General features: G+C 37.2%; 1 protein-coding gene across 6 annotated transcripts in view; it reads right to left on the bottom strand.

Moving 5' to 3' along the window:
- The window catches only part of LOC149076637 (18S rRNA (guanine-N(7))-methyltransferase), a 251,477-nt gene that overhangs the window by 51,886 nt on the left and 182,627 nt on the right, over positions 1-16,964 (bottom strand). For all 6 annotated transcript variants that reach the window (XM_089244250.1, XM_089244252.1, XM_089244254.1 and 3 more), the window contains one exon: positions 1,934-2,019. In XM_089244250.1, the coding sequence (XP_089100376.1) occupies positions 1,934-2,019 (86 nt within the window). The remainder of the gene's footprint in view (positions 1-1,933; positions 2,020-16,964) is intronic.

Raw genomic sequence — 16,964 nt, 5'->3', positions numbered from 1 at the left:
ACGCAGTACAAAAATATTACTGCTCTATTAAAGCAAAATTACATTAATGTAAATAATTTGCACAGTGAGCCTAATCGATATCTTAAAATTAAAAATCATCATTTAGGTTCAGCAGTTGTCATCGGCAATGATTTTTTGCAAATTAATAATTACTCTTTTGATATTATATTCTAATTTAAAAGATATTTTATATTCTAACGATAAAGATGTAAACATGTATTTTTCATACTCAAAAGTATACTAATTTGAAAGATACAGCAGATTTAAAAAGATACAAGGTAGATATCGGCATCCGGGTTGCATTTTTCAGTGTGGCCAAAACGAGCATAATAACCTTGTGCTCTCTCTCTAACCATCCCTTTCTCTCTTCTTTCGTGTTTCTAACTACTAAGGGTGTCTCATATCGGCTCAGGACAGAAAGTGCCGAAAGAGGAAAACATAGCTCTCCATGGAAAGCACCACCGAAACTTGACCACATGACCCTTACTATACAGGACTTTTTATTCAGTGTTTCTGAAAATATTTTTTTTTTAATTTATAAAATTCATTTGAAAAAAAAGAAACTCAATGGTATCAAGTTGGTATCAAATCCATCCAAAAAATTAAATTAATGACAAATTCTTGGGGGGGGGGGGGAAATGGCCACTTGTTAAATAGGGTAAGCTAAGTTAAAATTTTAGTAACACAATCAACTTGAATTGACCATGAAAACCAACTTCGACACATGTCTCTGCGCAGCCTTTAGGAGGCGCGCTCCTGGTTGCAATTAATATTTCTCAGACACTATGTGATCTCAACACACAGACATGATCGCTGACCGCCCAGAGAGACCATCTTGGGATGGTTTGCGCTCTTTCCCAAAGGGATGAACCATGTGATCTCAACAAGTGTCTTAACCTTTGCTGTGCAATAACTGTATTTACATATACAAGGGAAAAAAATCCCTAAAAACCATTTTTTTTTCTGTCTTTTCACTTTTTTTGTAATCTTTCATTTGAGAAGAGAAAGATCGTGATTTCTTAGAAAATGGAATTTCATCTTCTACTTCTGATATTTGATAACTTTGCCACTGCACAAATACAATAGTTTCTCCTTCAATTGTGTTGAAAAATTATAATACAGTAAAAACTGTCTTCAACAGAATTGCAAGGGACCAAGATGATTTTTTTTCTGTCGAACACAGGTAAAGTAAATAATTTAAAAATAGATAAAATAAATAATTAGTCTATAATTACTAAATACTGTATTTAGGTTTCAACAGCATCTATATAAAATTCTGATCTACACTGTTTTTATTCTAAAATAACGGCATGTACGTCCTTTTTAACCACCTCAAAAATTTTCAACTAGGGTGTGAATATCTGCAATGTCAGATTCAGTTTGTACATTATTGTCTATGTTTATGTAATCCACAGCATCAGGGCCATAACTAAGAATTTTGAAGGGAAACAGCAACATGAATTTGCCAACCCTTACACTGATTTTGCCCATGGAAAGGCCCACTTCTCCGAAAAATTTTGTCAGTTTCAGAAAGCAACTGCTTTACTACACATGGCTTATCAAAAACCACATCATCAAGTACAGAAACAGTATTTTGCTAATCTAAGGATGGAATATGTAGAACTTGCATTTGCAAGCATATAGATTGCGTAAAAAGTTTTAGTGGAGCATTAACATTTTGTATGATCCTGTGGTCTGTTGGTCGCCGAACACTCAGTATTTGTGTGAAATTTTCCGTTAAAAGGGTACAATTTTCCTTTCCGTTTCTACATTACACTGGTTCCGTTTAATCCAGGTTTTTTAATGCGTATTTTGGAATTAAAATCACAGGACCACGATTTTTTTTCCATTCAAGACACAGGTTTCTGCTCAATACAGGTTCCGTTAAAGACAGGTTTTACTGAATAAATAAATTTAACATGAACAATTTTACTTTTTGGCTTTCGTACTGTTAGGATAATCCACTACTAATCCACCACCAAATCCAGCTTTCATGGCTTGTTGTGTTATGAGCTCAACCTGAAATACCGTAATTCAGATAAAATATAATACATTATGAGTGATAAAAAGCTTCAAAATAATAAAAATCAAAACATGTAAATCATTTGATCCTTTTGCAGGGCTATTATTTTCAGGGTCATTTTTTGTCGGGGTTGTTTTGCCACCCAACCTTAATATGGCACCCACAAGAGTGGAAGTGCCAGCCTTTGGGCCTCAGAGGATTCTAATTATTTTTTGTTTTGTCACGGTATCAATTCCCTATATAGAGGCCAGTGCAAGATTGGCCTTGATTTAGCTTACCTAATGGTAAGGGGCCATGCCCCTTATAAACAAATATATTGCTTTCACATATTATACTAGATCATAGTTTCATAAACTTTTTGTTCAATCAGCCCCTTTATCAGAAATTTTTTTCTCTTATCGCCCACCAACTCAAGTGAACCCATAGGATCCTATGTTAAATTTGTAGCTTCTATCCCCCCGGTCCATTCCATCGCCCACCAAGGGGTGATATTGCCCACTTCGGGAAACACTATTAGACCAATGTGTTATATATGATAGAAATATATTTTCCTACACGAAACATATGCATATTTTTCTCCTTAAAATTTTATTATTTCATCAACCATCGAAAGGAACAAATGATCTGTTATTCCCAGTATGTAATCTTTTATAGCCTTCTTAAACATATAAAATGATTGCTGCAGTCTAATAATATAAAATTCTCTCCATATTCTCAGAACAAGAAAACAATGATTTTTTGAAAATTGTTTTTTTTAGGTGTGAAGAGGATATAATAACAATCTGAGTTCAAATCAAAAACTGGGTGAGGCACTGGCATATCCTCAAAATTGGAAGAAAACCTTTATGAGAAAAGATGGCATTTTGCAGAGGATATGGCGATTTCCTTTGTTCCATTTCTAATGTGCATCAGAGAAATAAATTACAACAGGAAAAGCTTTGGAGAAATTTTCATTGAAAATATCAAGCAAAATTTCAGACAAGGTTTAAGACATGACTCACACTGGTTTTTTTTTGAGCTTGTGATGATAACATGAAACATCACTAAAGAATTAAAAATCTTTCCTATTCACGAAACTACAAAAGAGGAAGGCATTTTCAATGTTGTGTATCAAATTATGCACTGAGGAAAAATATAAATTTCCTATTAACAAACTTGTAGCAGTGAGAAACTTGGTACATCAGCAAAAGCTGGCAAAAATATTAACTGTGCTTCAAGAGTTACAGAAAATTGAAAAAAAAAATGTATTTAAAAAAATTTGAACTGTAATTTTCAGCGATTCATTGCGTTTATCAGCGGGTCTTTTACCGCAAAGAGTTGGAAATAAGCAGCCGCATTCTCAAGCCTGTGATGAACACTTTCAACTTCACTTGATCCAGAAGTTTTAAATCAAACAGTTTTTTCTTTCAGATCCAATCTCTCAAAAATTCCTTTCATCATAATTATGAAAGGAATTTTCACCAGGATGATCTTTTACATATACAGTCGGCCCCTCGTATTCGCGGGGGTTACATTCTAGGGATGACCATGAATAACCGAACCCATAGGCTTTTTTAAATGTATCTTGTTTATTGAACATCATGAAAAAGAGCAGGGTGACACAGAGGCAGACAGGAATGTAAAAGAGGGTGCCGCAATTGTTGGCAATGTTTTCTGAAAGAACATTGTGATTTCTGTTTGACATTTCTTCTTCATATCAAGTATTTAGGCCATTCTCAAATCTCTCCCACTTCAACATGCCAACTTTTTCTTCTTACTTGTCCCACAAGTCTTTTATACACTTCTTTTGAAATCGCAGGCAACGGTCTCTGGCCCTTATGTGCCACTGAGCGCACGTGCAATTTTTCTCTTTAGTCATTGGGTTCAGCTATCCATTTTAGTCAAATGGCTTGTACGTTACAGCGAGTTGATAGCTGTCTTCATGGAGAGAACAACGCAAGTGATTCAATACTTGGGAGTACGGGACTAAGGGGGGGGACACTGCTATAAATCATTGTTAACTTTTTCCAACACAACCCTGCCTCTTTTGAGGTAATGGAAGTAAGTTGCTTTGCATCAGTCTGGGGTTGTGAGCAATTCTATCTATCTAAGAAACGTGCATAAAATTCTGATAAAATATACATTTCACCAGCACATAAATTTTTTTCGCCTTTTCCGTTACAATATTACAATCAATTGCAATACCATATTTGTAGCAATCTTATACCCACAAAAAAAACCACACAGCATTTTCTGTACAAGAAAAATGTTTTTGCTGACAAAGGTGCAGCTATGGCCACGGTTACTCGAATTTCAGATTCCTTTTCCTTGATATATCTTACCCAGGGCCGTCATTTAAATTTTTTCCAGGGGGGGGGGGGGGGACAAAGCACAAGTACTCAATGTATGTATATATATACACACGCAATTTTTAGTGTATTTTCAAAAAAAACCGGGGGACGGGCCTGATCTTACCCTAGATTAGTTGATTCCGTAATGGCAGGCCACAGCAACAATTGACTTACTTTTGCCAAACAGTCAATATATCTAATTTTTCTTCTAAAGTTTTCACTTTTTTTGCCTTTTCAAAGCATTATCAGTATCACTAGAAAAATGAACCATCCTAAACACGCATAACTCACATTTTGTAAGCAAAACATGTGAATGATGATTGCTGAGTGTTGCCATAAAAAATTTTACAATAAAGGGGAAAAAAAAAGTGAGTATGGAAACCGCAAATATGGGAGGCCAACTATACAGTCGATGTTTGTTATAATGACCCCCCTTTGTTTCACGGAAAATGGACGTTATATTGGGAAATCGTTATATTGAACAATTAAAAAAAGGCATCAAAGTTTAGCTTCTCCGGAAAATTGTATATTGCATTGACAAAATGAAAACGATTATTTCATTTTGTTAATGTATGTGGTTGGGAAAAAAATTGAATACATAATGCAGTATGCACTTACGAAAATACTGTACATGGCTGAAAAACCTCATTTTCCGGCACATTTATAAAATTGTGATAATTTGTGAAACAACAACTTTTCTTAAGAACAAAATTTTCCATTCGAATTAATGAAGATGAATGATTTTCTGTTTTTCGTGCCTCTCAAAAAAAAACATTTTTGATTGTCAATAGCACTTGAAACACTTTTGATGTTCCACATCTGAATTTTGCAGGAAAAAATGTAGCCCCCCCCACAAGAAGGAAAAAAATCGGAAACCTAGAGAAAATTCTATTCTGCCTATGCGCAGAATTTTCTCTGCTATGACCATAAAAAAAAATCATCATACATAGTTTTTTCTTTCAGATTCAATTTCTCAGAAATTCCTTTCATTTCTTCATCACCTACTGGACGAACATTAAAACAGTCCAGCATGAAGTGCAGTGAAACAGAAGCTGCAGTGAGACTTCCATAGGCGGCCACCTCTATAATCTGGCCAGTTTTTCTCAGAAAGGACAATACGCTTCCATAGACATAATACAAAAATCACCCATACCCCATGGCCACCTCGTATGCAGTCAGCTGCCAACCTGTAAAAACAAATTGTGCATTTTTCTCTTCCCAATGCATTCAGAGCTGGTAGTTTTGTATAACCTTATAATCTTTATCCATCAACATAAATACCTTTTCCTTATCAATGAGATTTTCTGTTCATGCCTGACACTATCATGTTGAAAACATTTGTAAATAAATAAATACAAATACAACGCCACAACAGGCAAAATGCCCAACGAGGTGACTGAGAAAACTATGCCCATAACAAATATGGATGTCATATATTTCAAAAATACAGCAACCAAAACTAAAATTATAAAAAATATATACACATGATAAAATACTATACAATGCCCATAATGTATTTATGGTTGTCTTATTCTAAGTATAGATAGCTTCTCGGTTTACCCCAACACGTTTATTGTATTTCTTTTTAAACATGTCAATTGTGTTACAATTAACTATGTCCGGGGGTAAGTTGTTCCATTTATTAACAACCCTATTAGAGAAAAATTCCCTGCGACCCCATAACCTCGCATTGTCCCTCACCAATCGATACCAGTGTCCCCTTGTAAAAGCAGTCAATTGGTGGTGTACTAAAAGTTCATGGTTCATCCTATTTATCCCACTGAAAATTTTGAACACTTCTATCATATCTCCTCGACACCTGCATTCATCCAATGTAAACATATTCAAAAAATGAAGTCTTTCTTTATAACTCAAGCTCCGTGTGCCAATAAGGACACGCGTAGCTCTTCTCTGCACCCCTTCAACCAAGTCTATGCCCCTCTGTAGGTATGGTCTCCAAAACCTTACAGCATACTCCAGTCCAGGACGAACTAAGCCTAGAAAAAGCGGAAGAATGACTTTAGGAGAAAGCGAAGAGACCTTTCTGAAAATGAGACCAAGCATTCTATTCGCTTTTTTGACCACCGATGAACAATGTTCAGAAATAGTAAATAGGATGGCAAAGGCTAAGACTATATGGTTGCTACTAGCTGATAAGACAGTTTAAAAATTGCTCCTGGGGTTACAGGGTAAACCAGAAGAACAACCTATAACTTTCACTGAATAGGTGAAGGATGAGGAAATTCTGCCTTTGTGGATATTTTCTTCACGTTTTAGCATACAGAGATTCAGTAGAAGCAGTGCCGTAGCCAGGGGGGGGGGGGGGAACAGAGGGAGTGATTGCTCCCCCAATCAAAATTTTGCCTACATTGGCGCCTATTTTTCTAAATGACTTTTGATCTTTAAAAAAACTTGAAAAATATTGAATTTTTCATTTTATACCTTCGTTGACTATAAGGAACAAAATCTACATTTATATTTGCACCTCTTACAGTTTCACAGTGATTGGGTTTGTACTAACCCATAAGAGAAGGAGGAAAAAAAGAAAGGGTAGGTTTTCATTACTATTTTTGACAATTGCTCTCAAGCTCTTCATCTGGAAGCATGTTCAGATCAGCCCATGTCCCCCCCCCCTTTATTAAAGGGCAGAATCTTGCCCGCTTCTAGCTCTAACTTTTATGGGCATCTTTTTCTCAGCCTCCTTGTTGAGCATTTTGCCTGTTGTGGTGCTGCATTTGTATTGCTATTGGTCGTTCTCGGTAGAGCTCCTTGAAATACCTTTGATAGGTATAAGGATATGGCGTTCACAAAATGTTCATTCTGTTCTGAAGGGCTACCAAGAGCTTTGACTAAGGCGCTGTTTGAAGAAATTAAGCACGGGAACCTATTGTGGACAGACCACTGAACCTATGAAGTAATGGCTAGAATTCAAGCTCCAAGAAGTATCGCCTTTTCTTTGGGCGCCTTATGTAGAGCTTGAGGCATAGGCGGAGATAGACTTGGAAGTCTGGGGGGGGGGGGAGCACGATGATGATGTTAATTCATCTTGAAATATATACATTAGATCAGTCGACTCCACCTTTGATGCTGGGGGAGGGAATGCCCCCCCCCCCCCCCCCGGTATCTCCGCCCATGGCTTGAGGTCCTAGAAATACCACTTTATGTATTGGGGGGGGGGGAGTTAGCTAGATTAATAACGCCTAGAAATGCCACGTTATCTGCAGGTGCCTTGGCAAGAGCTACTAGCTTGTGTATAGGGTAGTGTCAAAGACTAGGAAAAGGTGGAAACCAGATATAAGCTTTTGAGCCGTAAAAAACCTAAGATTTTGGCGCACAAAGGGGGTTCTGGAAGTGTTTTTCTTAAATAGGTAGGTAAATAAAAAATCTATAATCTTGGGTCAATAGCGCTCTGATATGTAGAAAATGGGAGAGGAAATTATAGTCTTCTATATTTGTATGACAATATATTGTATTATATTATATACGGTGATAATACATAGTTTTATGTTAAAATGTGACTTTTTCAGAAACATTGTCTTTTTTTTTTTTTTTTCATGGTGTAGTTTCTCTTTTCTATGAATCACTGTTTGTTTCATAATTATGCATATACAGCTGTGTGCCGAATCGGATAAATTATTCCCTGGAAAAAGTTATGGCCAGTGTGTTTGCTAACTCATGACACGTATATCTTCTCTCCAATTAATCCCAGTATTTCTTAAACCTTTGGCACCCATGCTCCCCCCTTTCCGACTTCATCATCATTTATCCGTGACTGCCCAGAATAGCCTGACGCAGCGGATTCTCAAACTTTTTCCTCCCGAGATGCCCCTTTCCCCTATTCAATGCTTATCCGCGAGCTCCCTAAAGCTGTTTAACAAAAAATATCTTCGAAAAATCTTTGTCAGGGTCACCGCTCCGTGGTGCCTCTGACAAAGACTGGTGGAGCACCAGGGTGTCACGGTGCACAGTTTGAGAACCCATTGGTCTAATGTAAGAAAAACCCACTACAACTGAACTGGAACTGAATAAGCACACATCAATACACCAACACGTTGAGACGTCCTTAAAAAAAAAGAAGGATGGCGATCAGCCACGAGCGCACACACTGAGAATCCGTTGAATATTTCTGAAATAAAATAAAAATGCACTACATATACTCATCGCTTTTTAAAGCAAAATTCCGGGCGTGATTTTATTTATTTCCCACAACAACACATAGGTGGTTTACACAGGGTCCTCTTACGGGCATCAAAGGGACTTTTCTAAGGCCCTTTACCAGTTCAGAAACGTCTGCCTAACAGATCACTCTCGAAAATTTTAACTGGATCTCATCTTCATGAAGTCCCTTTTGCACTTGAGGCACCTGGACCAGGGCTGGAATTGTCCATGTATTACGAGGAAAGTTTAAAAGTAACTGAAGATACATACGTATACTCTTTCAGAAAAAACAAGCATTGATTAAAGTAACGGGGCACCGCGGATGGAAAAAGTTTGAGAACCCCTGCGCTAGTCTGTATCATTCATCACTCTACATACTGTATTTCCATTCTTCTCTGATTTGTTATAAAACACATCGCATGAATTTATTTTACTAGAAATAAATATACATATACTATACGCAATACCTACAAGTTTTTCAACTTCTAGCTAAAAACTCCCCTTTAAATAGTATCTCCAAAGGAAGCCGGTAGATAATAAAACATAAAAAATATTTCAATCAATTCATATACTTGCCACTTTCACTTCGATTCGGAAGATGAGCAGTGTTGCGTTGCAAACACGCCTCAGAGATACTTAAATAAGTTACGGTCACATGCGACAATTTCTGGCATGCACTAATTCGTTTGAAGCAGTTCCTAACGTTTTTGGATTCAGGCCACCCTCTGCTTGGGCGTCTGCAATTTAGTAATATGTGATAACCACTGCGATCGTGTGGCATCATGATGGATTGATTCATCCCGGTTTGAGCCCCACTACTGATACAGTAGCGGTTGATTGAAGCGAGTCTTTTTTTTCAATTTCTAGGTACGAATGCTAACCGATCTTTCATTTGGAAAGCCTTCCCGCAGAGAGCAGGCAGGCTTTCACCATGGTATTTGCATAACACGAAACTTCAGATATCTGTCAGTTTTACTTCTGATATAGAAGACAACAAAACCTCTCGAACTGAAACCATGCATAACTATGACATCATATAGACGTTATGGTCCGGCATAATATAAGAAAGAACTTTCCAGCATGCATTAATTTATACAAAAATTGCCAAGTTTTTAAGACAAATAAATTCAATTGGTCGAATGGTCGACGCGTTTTGACTCTTCTATGAAGAGCCGTCATCAGGAATGGTCAGGAATGGAATTCATGGTCAGAATTCACACGAATGAGTAGTGGAGGGGGTGATGTTTACGTCTGGTCGTTCGAAGAGTTCGCCTTTGTATTTGCTGCGTCCGAGTGGTCTTTGGATGCGAATCGATGGCGAACAGATGGCTCCCCGATTCGCATCCAAAGACCACTCGGACGCAGCAAATACGAAGGTGAACTCTTCGGACGACCAGACGTAAACATCACCCCTCCACGACTCATTTGTGTGAATTCTGACCACGAGGTCCTGATGACGGCTCTCCATTGAAGAGCCGAAACGCGTCTACCATTCGACCAATTGAATTTATTTGTCTTAAAAACGTGGCAATTTTTGTATAAATTAAAACCAGGAAAAGTTTCTCATTTTTGTGATAATGCATTAATTTGTTAGAAATTTGGTAAGAGAAATGTCTTTCTATGATTGAGTAGAAGTAGTGTACATGTGATACGTCCTTACAATAAGAGTGTAACATGATAAAAGCGATTAAATGAAAACATGAAGATTTCTCTGTACTTTCATATCTTGGAATAATTTTGAATAAAGAGAAAATATATATTTTTTCCAACTACCTGTTAGGGTGACTTCCCAGTTGTTTTTGGTGTTTGCATTTGTATAAATACACAAAACGTAAAATGGAATTTACATTTTTTTAAATTAATTAAAAAATTAAAATACATTAATCAATTGTAGGTAATTAATTTAATTTGAAAAATAACATCAACTGAAAACAAAATAAATTTGATTTTTATAAATTGGGAAATTTAAAGTTCTTTCCACAAATGCAAATTCTAAGTTTGTGCCTTAAGCACGAACCAAAAATGGCGCCTTTCAAAATTTTGCTCCCCACGGACCAAAACCTGGCTACGGCACTGAGTAGAAGGAGGTAAAAGAAATGTGAGGAAAGAACATGTCTAGTAATTACAATAAGGAAAGAACAGATCCATGATAATACAGATTAAAGAATTAATCAGATGATCTGGTATTTTATGTTATGCATAAAATACAATAAGGAAACCTTGATATACATAACGATATCGAACCCAGAACAAATATTGTTGTAGAGGGATTATCGTTATATCGAGAGGCAATATTATCACCACATGAGTAACTTTTCCCTTCTTTTTATTGAACGTAGGTCCTCTGCTATGCTTCTGATGCAAATTTATGGCAAAATAACTGGGTTCACGATTACAAAGAAGCATAAACAGTTTATTTCATTCTTATTCTACGAATACCCCTAAAAAAACAACATCATGTCTTTTAGCGTTCAAACTTCAGAACAAAACAACCCATTCTTCTTTCGAATGTCTCGATCTTTTCTTTCTCCTGAGCCTTCTTCCACCTCTTTTCTCCTAAGCCTTATTCCACTTCTTTTCTCCTGAACCTTACATGTCCCATCTTTGAAAAGCACATCCATAATATTTTAACTGATGTACTTGAACGCTCTTAAAGCATCATAGCAAGTCTTTCAACGGCAATCATGACCTAGAGTTGGCATTATCTTGCATACCACCCTTCCTGCATATAATTACATTGCAGCGTTGTACAGCAGCAACTGCCATACCATCCTCATAGAGTTCATAGGGTGGTAGTGACCACCGGCATGGGGCGAAATATGATTTTGCCCTACCCGGATTCCTGGGCATGCCGTTGTTGGCGATCGAAGACTTAGCCTGTTGGCTTCTGGGTTTCTCGCCTTCTGGTGCCTGTTTGGAGCTCTGTTGATCCCTTTGACAAATAAAAGTGAGAACAATTGCCAGTACAACTGCTTTTCGAACCCCACCGTCGCCACAGTGGTGGTCTGCTGAAGTTGGTTTTCAGTGGTTCCCAACTTCAAAGCACGAATGCGAGCCAACCTCTCCTTTTAAAAAGTCTCGCCACAGAGAGCAACAGACCTCCAAACAGTAAAAATGTAATTCAATCATAACACATCACTCACTTCACTTCTGAAATATAGATGGCAGCACTGAAAAAAAATCAAACAACATTACACACGCACTAAGACTTAAGTACTCACTATATACATACATACAACTCACTAGGTAGTAAATCACCCATAGATGGTGATAGACCTGAGTTGTGCTCGGCTATTATAGATTATTTCGTCATCATCAATAGGGGTTTCAGGAGGTGAACAATCCTGTTGTCCTTAGAACCAGTTTTTTCTTTATGCGCGCTGTTTGTCGTTATTTAACGAAAAAGGGAAAATTTCTGCACTCCCCGCTTGCCTTTCCCTAAATAAGTTAATTTTTTCCCGACAAGATAACGACAAAGAAGTCCCTCTCGTTAGCTCGTAATGACAACTTTTTATCTGTAATGGTGGCGTGATGTGTGCTTGGATGGAAGATATATGTTCGATTCAAACAATTTTCCTTGTGTTTTTCCATACTATAAATGCTTGATACACGCATTTAATGTAAAAAATATATATTTAGGCTAAACGCAAAATACAGCGGCTATGCGAGGAGCTTGAGCCAAAGACGAAGACAAGAGTTGCTGTTGAGTGGAAGGTAGGCTAACTTATGATATGAAATCAATTTTTTTATTTCTCTTAACATGACATTTCACTCATTTTAAATGAATATTGATGCTTTATACATACTTGAGGCTTTGGGAGAAAAAATCCTACTGACTGACCTCGTATAATATGTATTCATAGGGCCGTAACTAGGATTTTTGCTCCCTTGGGCAAACATAATTTTGCTGCCTCTACAACTTTAAAATTCGACAATTTTATAACGGTGTTTTTTGTTCCCACCTAAAATTTCCACCCCCCTAAATTTTGCTGCCCGGGGCGATTGTCCCCCCCCAGTTCCGGCTCTATGTACAGATAGGGAGATGATCCTGTATGCAAGCTATATTCACAAATATTAATTCGTTCATACATATATATAAACATGGAAAACATGTATCATGATAATGAATTATGTTTGGACTATATCAATAAGGGCACATTTTATATTTCTGTGTTAGCACATATTTTCGTGCCATCTAAAGCGTGTCGTAGACCAGCACCAACTATCTCTAGGAGGTGCTGCATAGACCCCCGGGCAGAGTAATTTTTCTGAAGCCGCCCCCTCCCCCTCCAGCATTAGAAATACCTGACCAATTACATACTTCTGTCAAAAATTGCACGCAAATCTCATTTGCACTACCAAACCACACATGCACCATGTCCACATTCTCTGCAGAACTTGTAATCATTAAATTACTGCTGCACTCTTAAGCCACGTTCACATGTACAATAAAACATCCCGGGAAGTTCCCGGTAACAGGGATTTTCACTACAAACCGTTCACATGTCGTTAAGTTTATGCCGGTAATCCCCCTCTTCTTTCCGGAAGTCGTCACTGGTTACGTAGGTTGAACGGAAGTAATTGATTCAAGATGGTTGACGAAGTAGCTTATAGCAGTTTTCGCGGCACAAAGGATTATGGGAGAGAAGGTCGGTGTCGACCTCCAATCCACCCCACGAAAAATGGGCTTTTTTTGATGAGCTTCTCTCCCACCTTTTTCTTCCCTACGACGGGAAAAAAGTTGCCATGCCGGTAATTACCACCAAAGCGACCCCCAATCCTGCACATGTGAACGGGGCTTTAGTGATAGGTTGGTTCAAACACAGATTGAAACATGTTCAATATTATCAGTTATGTATTAAATCTTTTGATATACTGTACAGTACAATCAGAGGTGCAGACATGAAAACATTGAGGGGCTCAGTCCTCTTTCAAAATTTATTGGGGGAAGGGGGGGCTCAAAGGGCCTCAGCCCCTAGGTTCCGGCACCTATGAATACGATATAATATATGCCATTTCCATTAAACAATGTATTTTAAATGGGCTGTACAATTTTGTTTTATGAACGTGTTCAAATCACTGGTGGAGAAGGATTTAAAGTTTATGGTCCTTCAGATGATTTCCCCCATGAGATATAAGCATAAATCATAATAAATTATAAAGAACGAATTCTGTACTACTGTGTCATACTTATTAAGTAGGAACACTGCTTCAAGTGTTCAATGTAGTTGTTCAAATTGTGTACAACTGACACCTGAGGGTAGGTTATTCATTAGTAATTGCTCCTAGGTGTATTTTTTTTCTCCGGTTTAACAAATATATATATATACAGGGTGATTATGAAAAAACTATCCCGACATATGGGCCCTTAACTATCATACCATAGCTGCCAACTTTTGAAAATGAAAATTCGGGAGATTTTCGCGCAAACCCGTATTTTATGCTAAAACCACTCCCTAATAAATACAATAGGGATTTTTCCAAATAAAATAGGGATTTTCCACACGTGAAAGTTAAAGCGTAGGGAATAAAATCCCTACGCAAAAAACAAGTGAAATTGGAGGCCAAAACTTCAATGATGTAAAAATAAATATTGTGTTCAATCAGAAACGCTGTGAACAAACATTCTGAGCGAATGACCCCAAAATCATCGGAAGATGAAGGAAAACACCGTCAATTTTTGAAGAACACTCACTTTTTGTGACACTTGCTTGATGTTTTTTTTTTTAAATTTCACGAGTGATGATGGCAGTCTTTCCATGACCGATGTTTATGTCCGTAACACAACTTGTACAAAAAGGAAAAGTCGGCTCTCTTCTGGAACGTTTGATGAAAGGAAATTCATCGGAATAAGTATCTTTAAAATAGATTAAATATGTTTTTGCTTATCAGTATTCGTGTTTTGTTATATCGCACGTTATAACAAAAGAAATTTTGACCACATGCGCATGACTATAATCTTCAATTATTATCCAGGATTATTGGCTGCTAAGCCATTTCCCTGCACGATAAGACAAACAACTTTCTTGTTACCATCAGAGGGTTCGTAAAACTTCCTTAAAAATAAAATTTCCCCATTTACGACGTGTGACGTCATTTTGAAAGGGAAAAAAGATGCCCCACAAGAAATTCCTTAGGGATTGTTTTCATAAGCGGGGATTTTTTTAATGAAGTAGGGAATTTTAAGAGACAATTAGGGATTTTTGTGATTTTCATAAAAATTCGGGAGATTTAAGAACTTTTCGGGATGTCGAGCGATGAAGCTAAAATTCGGGAGACTTGGCAGCTATGTCATACCATTCACAGAAACTAAATGAAATTTTGGCATAAGGTATTTTGAGGTATGCGCTCAAGAATGATATGGAAAACAACAGTGTCACTCAAACAGTTACGGTTACAGTGAGAAAATTTCGAAAATATCAAATGGCAACACCAAGTTTTTTGTATTGGAATGCGATCTCCATACTGAAAAACACTAACATGGTTCGTACTCTTCCAACGGAAAAAAATTCAAGGACTATTCAAGCACTTTTCAAGGTAAAACTTAAAAATTCAACAGGGATCATACAAAATTTTCAAAATGAAAAGTAAGGAGTTTTTAAGGACTTTTTAAGGAGTTTCAAGCAGTTTTTAAGGAGTCATGGCAAACTTCATAACTTACAAGTTTTACAGCAAAAAAAAAAGGGCGGGACACATATGCAAATTTATTTTGAATTTGAAAATTCTCTTCATTTTAGTGTTGTGTCTCTTCCCTTTAAACCGGAGCATGCAGCCGATAGAGTATATGACGCCAGGGTCATATACTATATGGCCATCCTGAGCCGATGCGCCACCCTTGGAAAACGCAAATGCGTAACGCCATTATGTAACTCATTTCTGCCCACACGAAATGATCCAGTTAGGTTCACGCGGCGCAAAAAGCCTACTCCTAGGAAAACCTGGCTTCAGGGATGAACGCTCGTTACGGGATCCCAGGAGAGATAAACCCATTGTCTCTCATGGAATCTCTTGTGTGTGGATAGAGCATGTTCCTCTTCTTTTTTTTTTTTGCCTTTTTATTTACGGCAACCAATCTGCAAAACAGATTCGCTTCCCCACTGGACTTTAGTTTTTAGCATTTTAAGGCGCGGCGGCGAAAAGATACGCTTGTCGTCGTCCCTTACTCGAAATTTTTTTCTTTCTTTTTCAGTAGCGAGTTGTAATGTGAATAAAACACGTCAAAAAAACTGCGGAAAGCAGTGACATTTTGCGGTTTCTCGGAATTTTCGTTGTGAGATATTGGCTGTAAGCAAATAGGAAGGAGGGATAAAATAGGAACAGTAGGAGAGAATTACGGTAAAAAAAAAAAGACGATTGCGGCAAAAGTAGGAAAATAGTAGGATAAATAGGAAAGCTGCGAGGCCTGCACTCAGTATACTGCATAATATAGGAGGTTTGAGACATCGTTTCGACACATAAGAAAAAACTTAAAAAAACTTTCTCACCACTGGGCATGGGGGAATTTTCGGCTACTGGTTCAGCGGAGTGATGTCGTTCTATGGACCATCGATTTCCAACGCTGACCAGTTTGTGACATAGGCAGAAAAAAACGTCAAAACTAGCGATTCCGTAAAAAATCGCATTTTTAGAAGCAAAAGCGTATACAAAATCGTAACGGTTGGCAGGTATGCACAACCATTGGATGTTCCAATCCCATCCCCTGCTTTCACATTTCCTATTATAAAGGGAGAGGGAGTTTTTTAAAAATCTTTTCTTCCTCTTTATATTGGGGGGAAGCTTCCTCTTATTCTTTTAGGCAATGCTATTCATCACCGTGGAAAACGCCTATTCTAAGAAAGATCATCCCTTCAGAGAAAAAAAAAAAAACTTTTTCAGGCGTGGCTGCAAAAAGTAAGGAGTTATAAGGGCCCTTCCAGAAGGGAAATGAAAAATTAGGAGTTTTTAAGGAGTTTGTAAGGATGTGCGAACCCTGTTCAAGGACTTTTTTTACAAACGCATATTTTTCACATGAATAGGCGCATATTTAATTTTGATTAAAACTTTCAGAGATTACATTTCTACCTACTTTATTTCACATCATTTGTAATGAATAAAGGAGGCCACATACACATATGTATCATACAAAACATATGACACATTGAATAACACAGTTCGTGCCTGTCAATTTCCTCATTGAAACGTAGTTTAGTCTCTAAATATTGCAATCAATTTCCTTTTAAAGACTAAAAAAAAAAAAACTCTTCTAAAGATAGAAAAAGATTAAATTATTTCTTTCATTAATTCTGGAATTTTTTCATCAATTCTGGAATTATTTCTTTCAACAATTCTGGAATAATTTTACACAACTTTTGGAATAATTGCTTTCATCAATTCTGGATTTGTTTCTTTCGCTAATGCTGAATTCTTTTATTGATCCTAAAATTATTTCATTAATTCTGGAATTATTGCTTTAT

Source organism: Pholcus phalangioides, unplaced genomic scaffold, assembly GCF_987345545.1.
Source record: "Pholcus phalangioides strain wild (caught in Gottingen) unplaced genomic scaffold, Ppha-v1.0 ptg000015l_1, whole genome shotgun sequence".
Taxonomy (NCBI): Eukaryota; Metazoa; Arthropoda; class Arachnida; order Araneae; family Pholcidae; genus Pholcus; species Pholcus phalangioides.
Note: the sequence above shows the minus strand (reverse complement) of the source record. Positions and strands in the feature narration are given on the sequence as shown.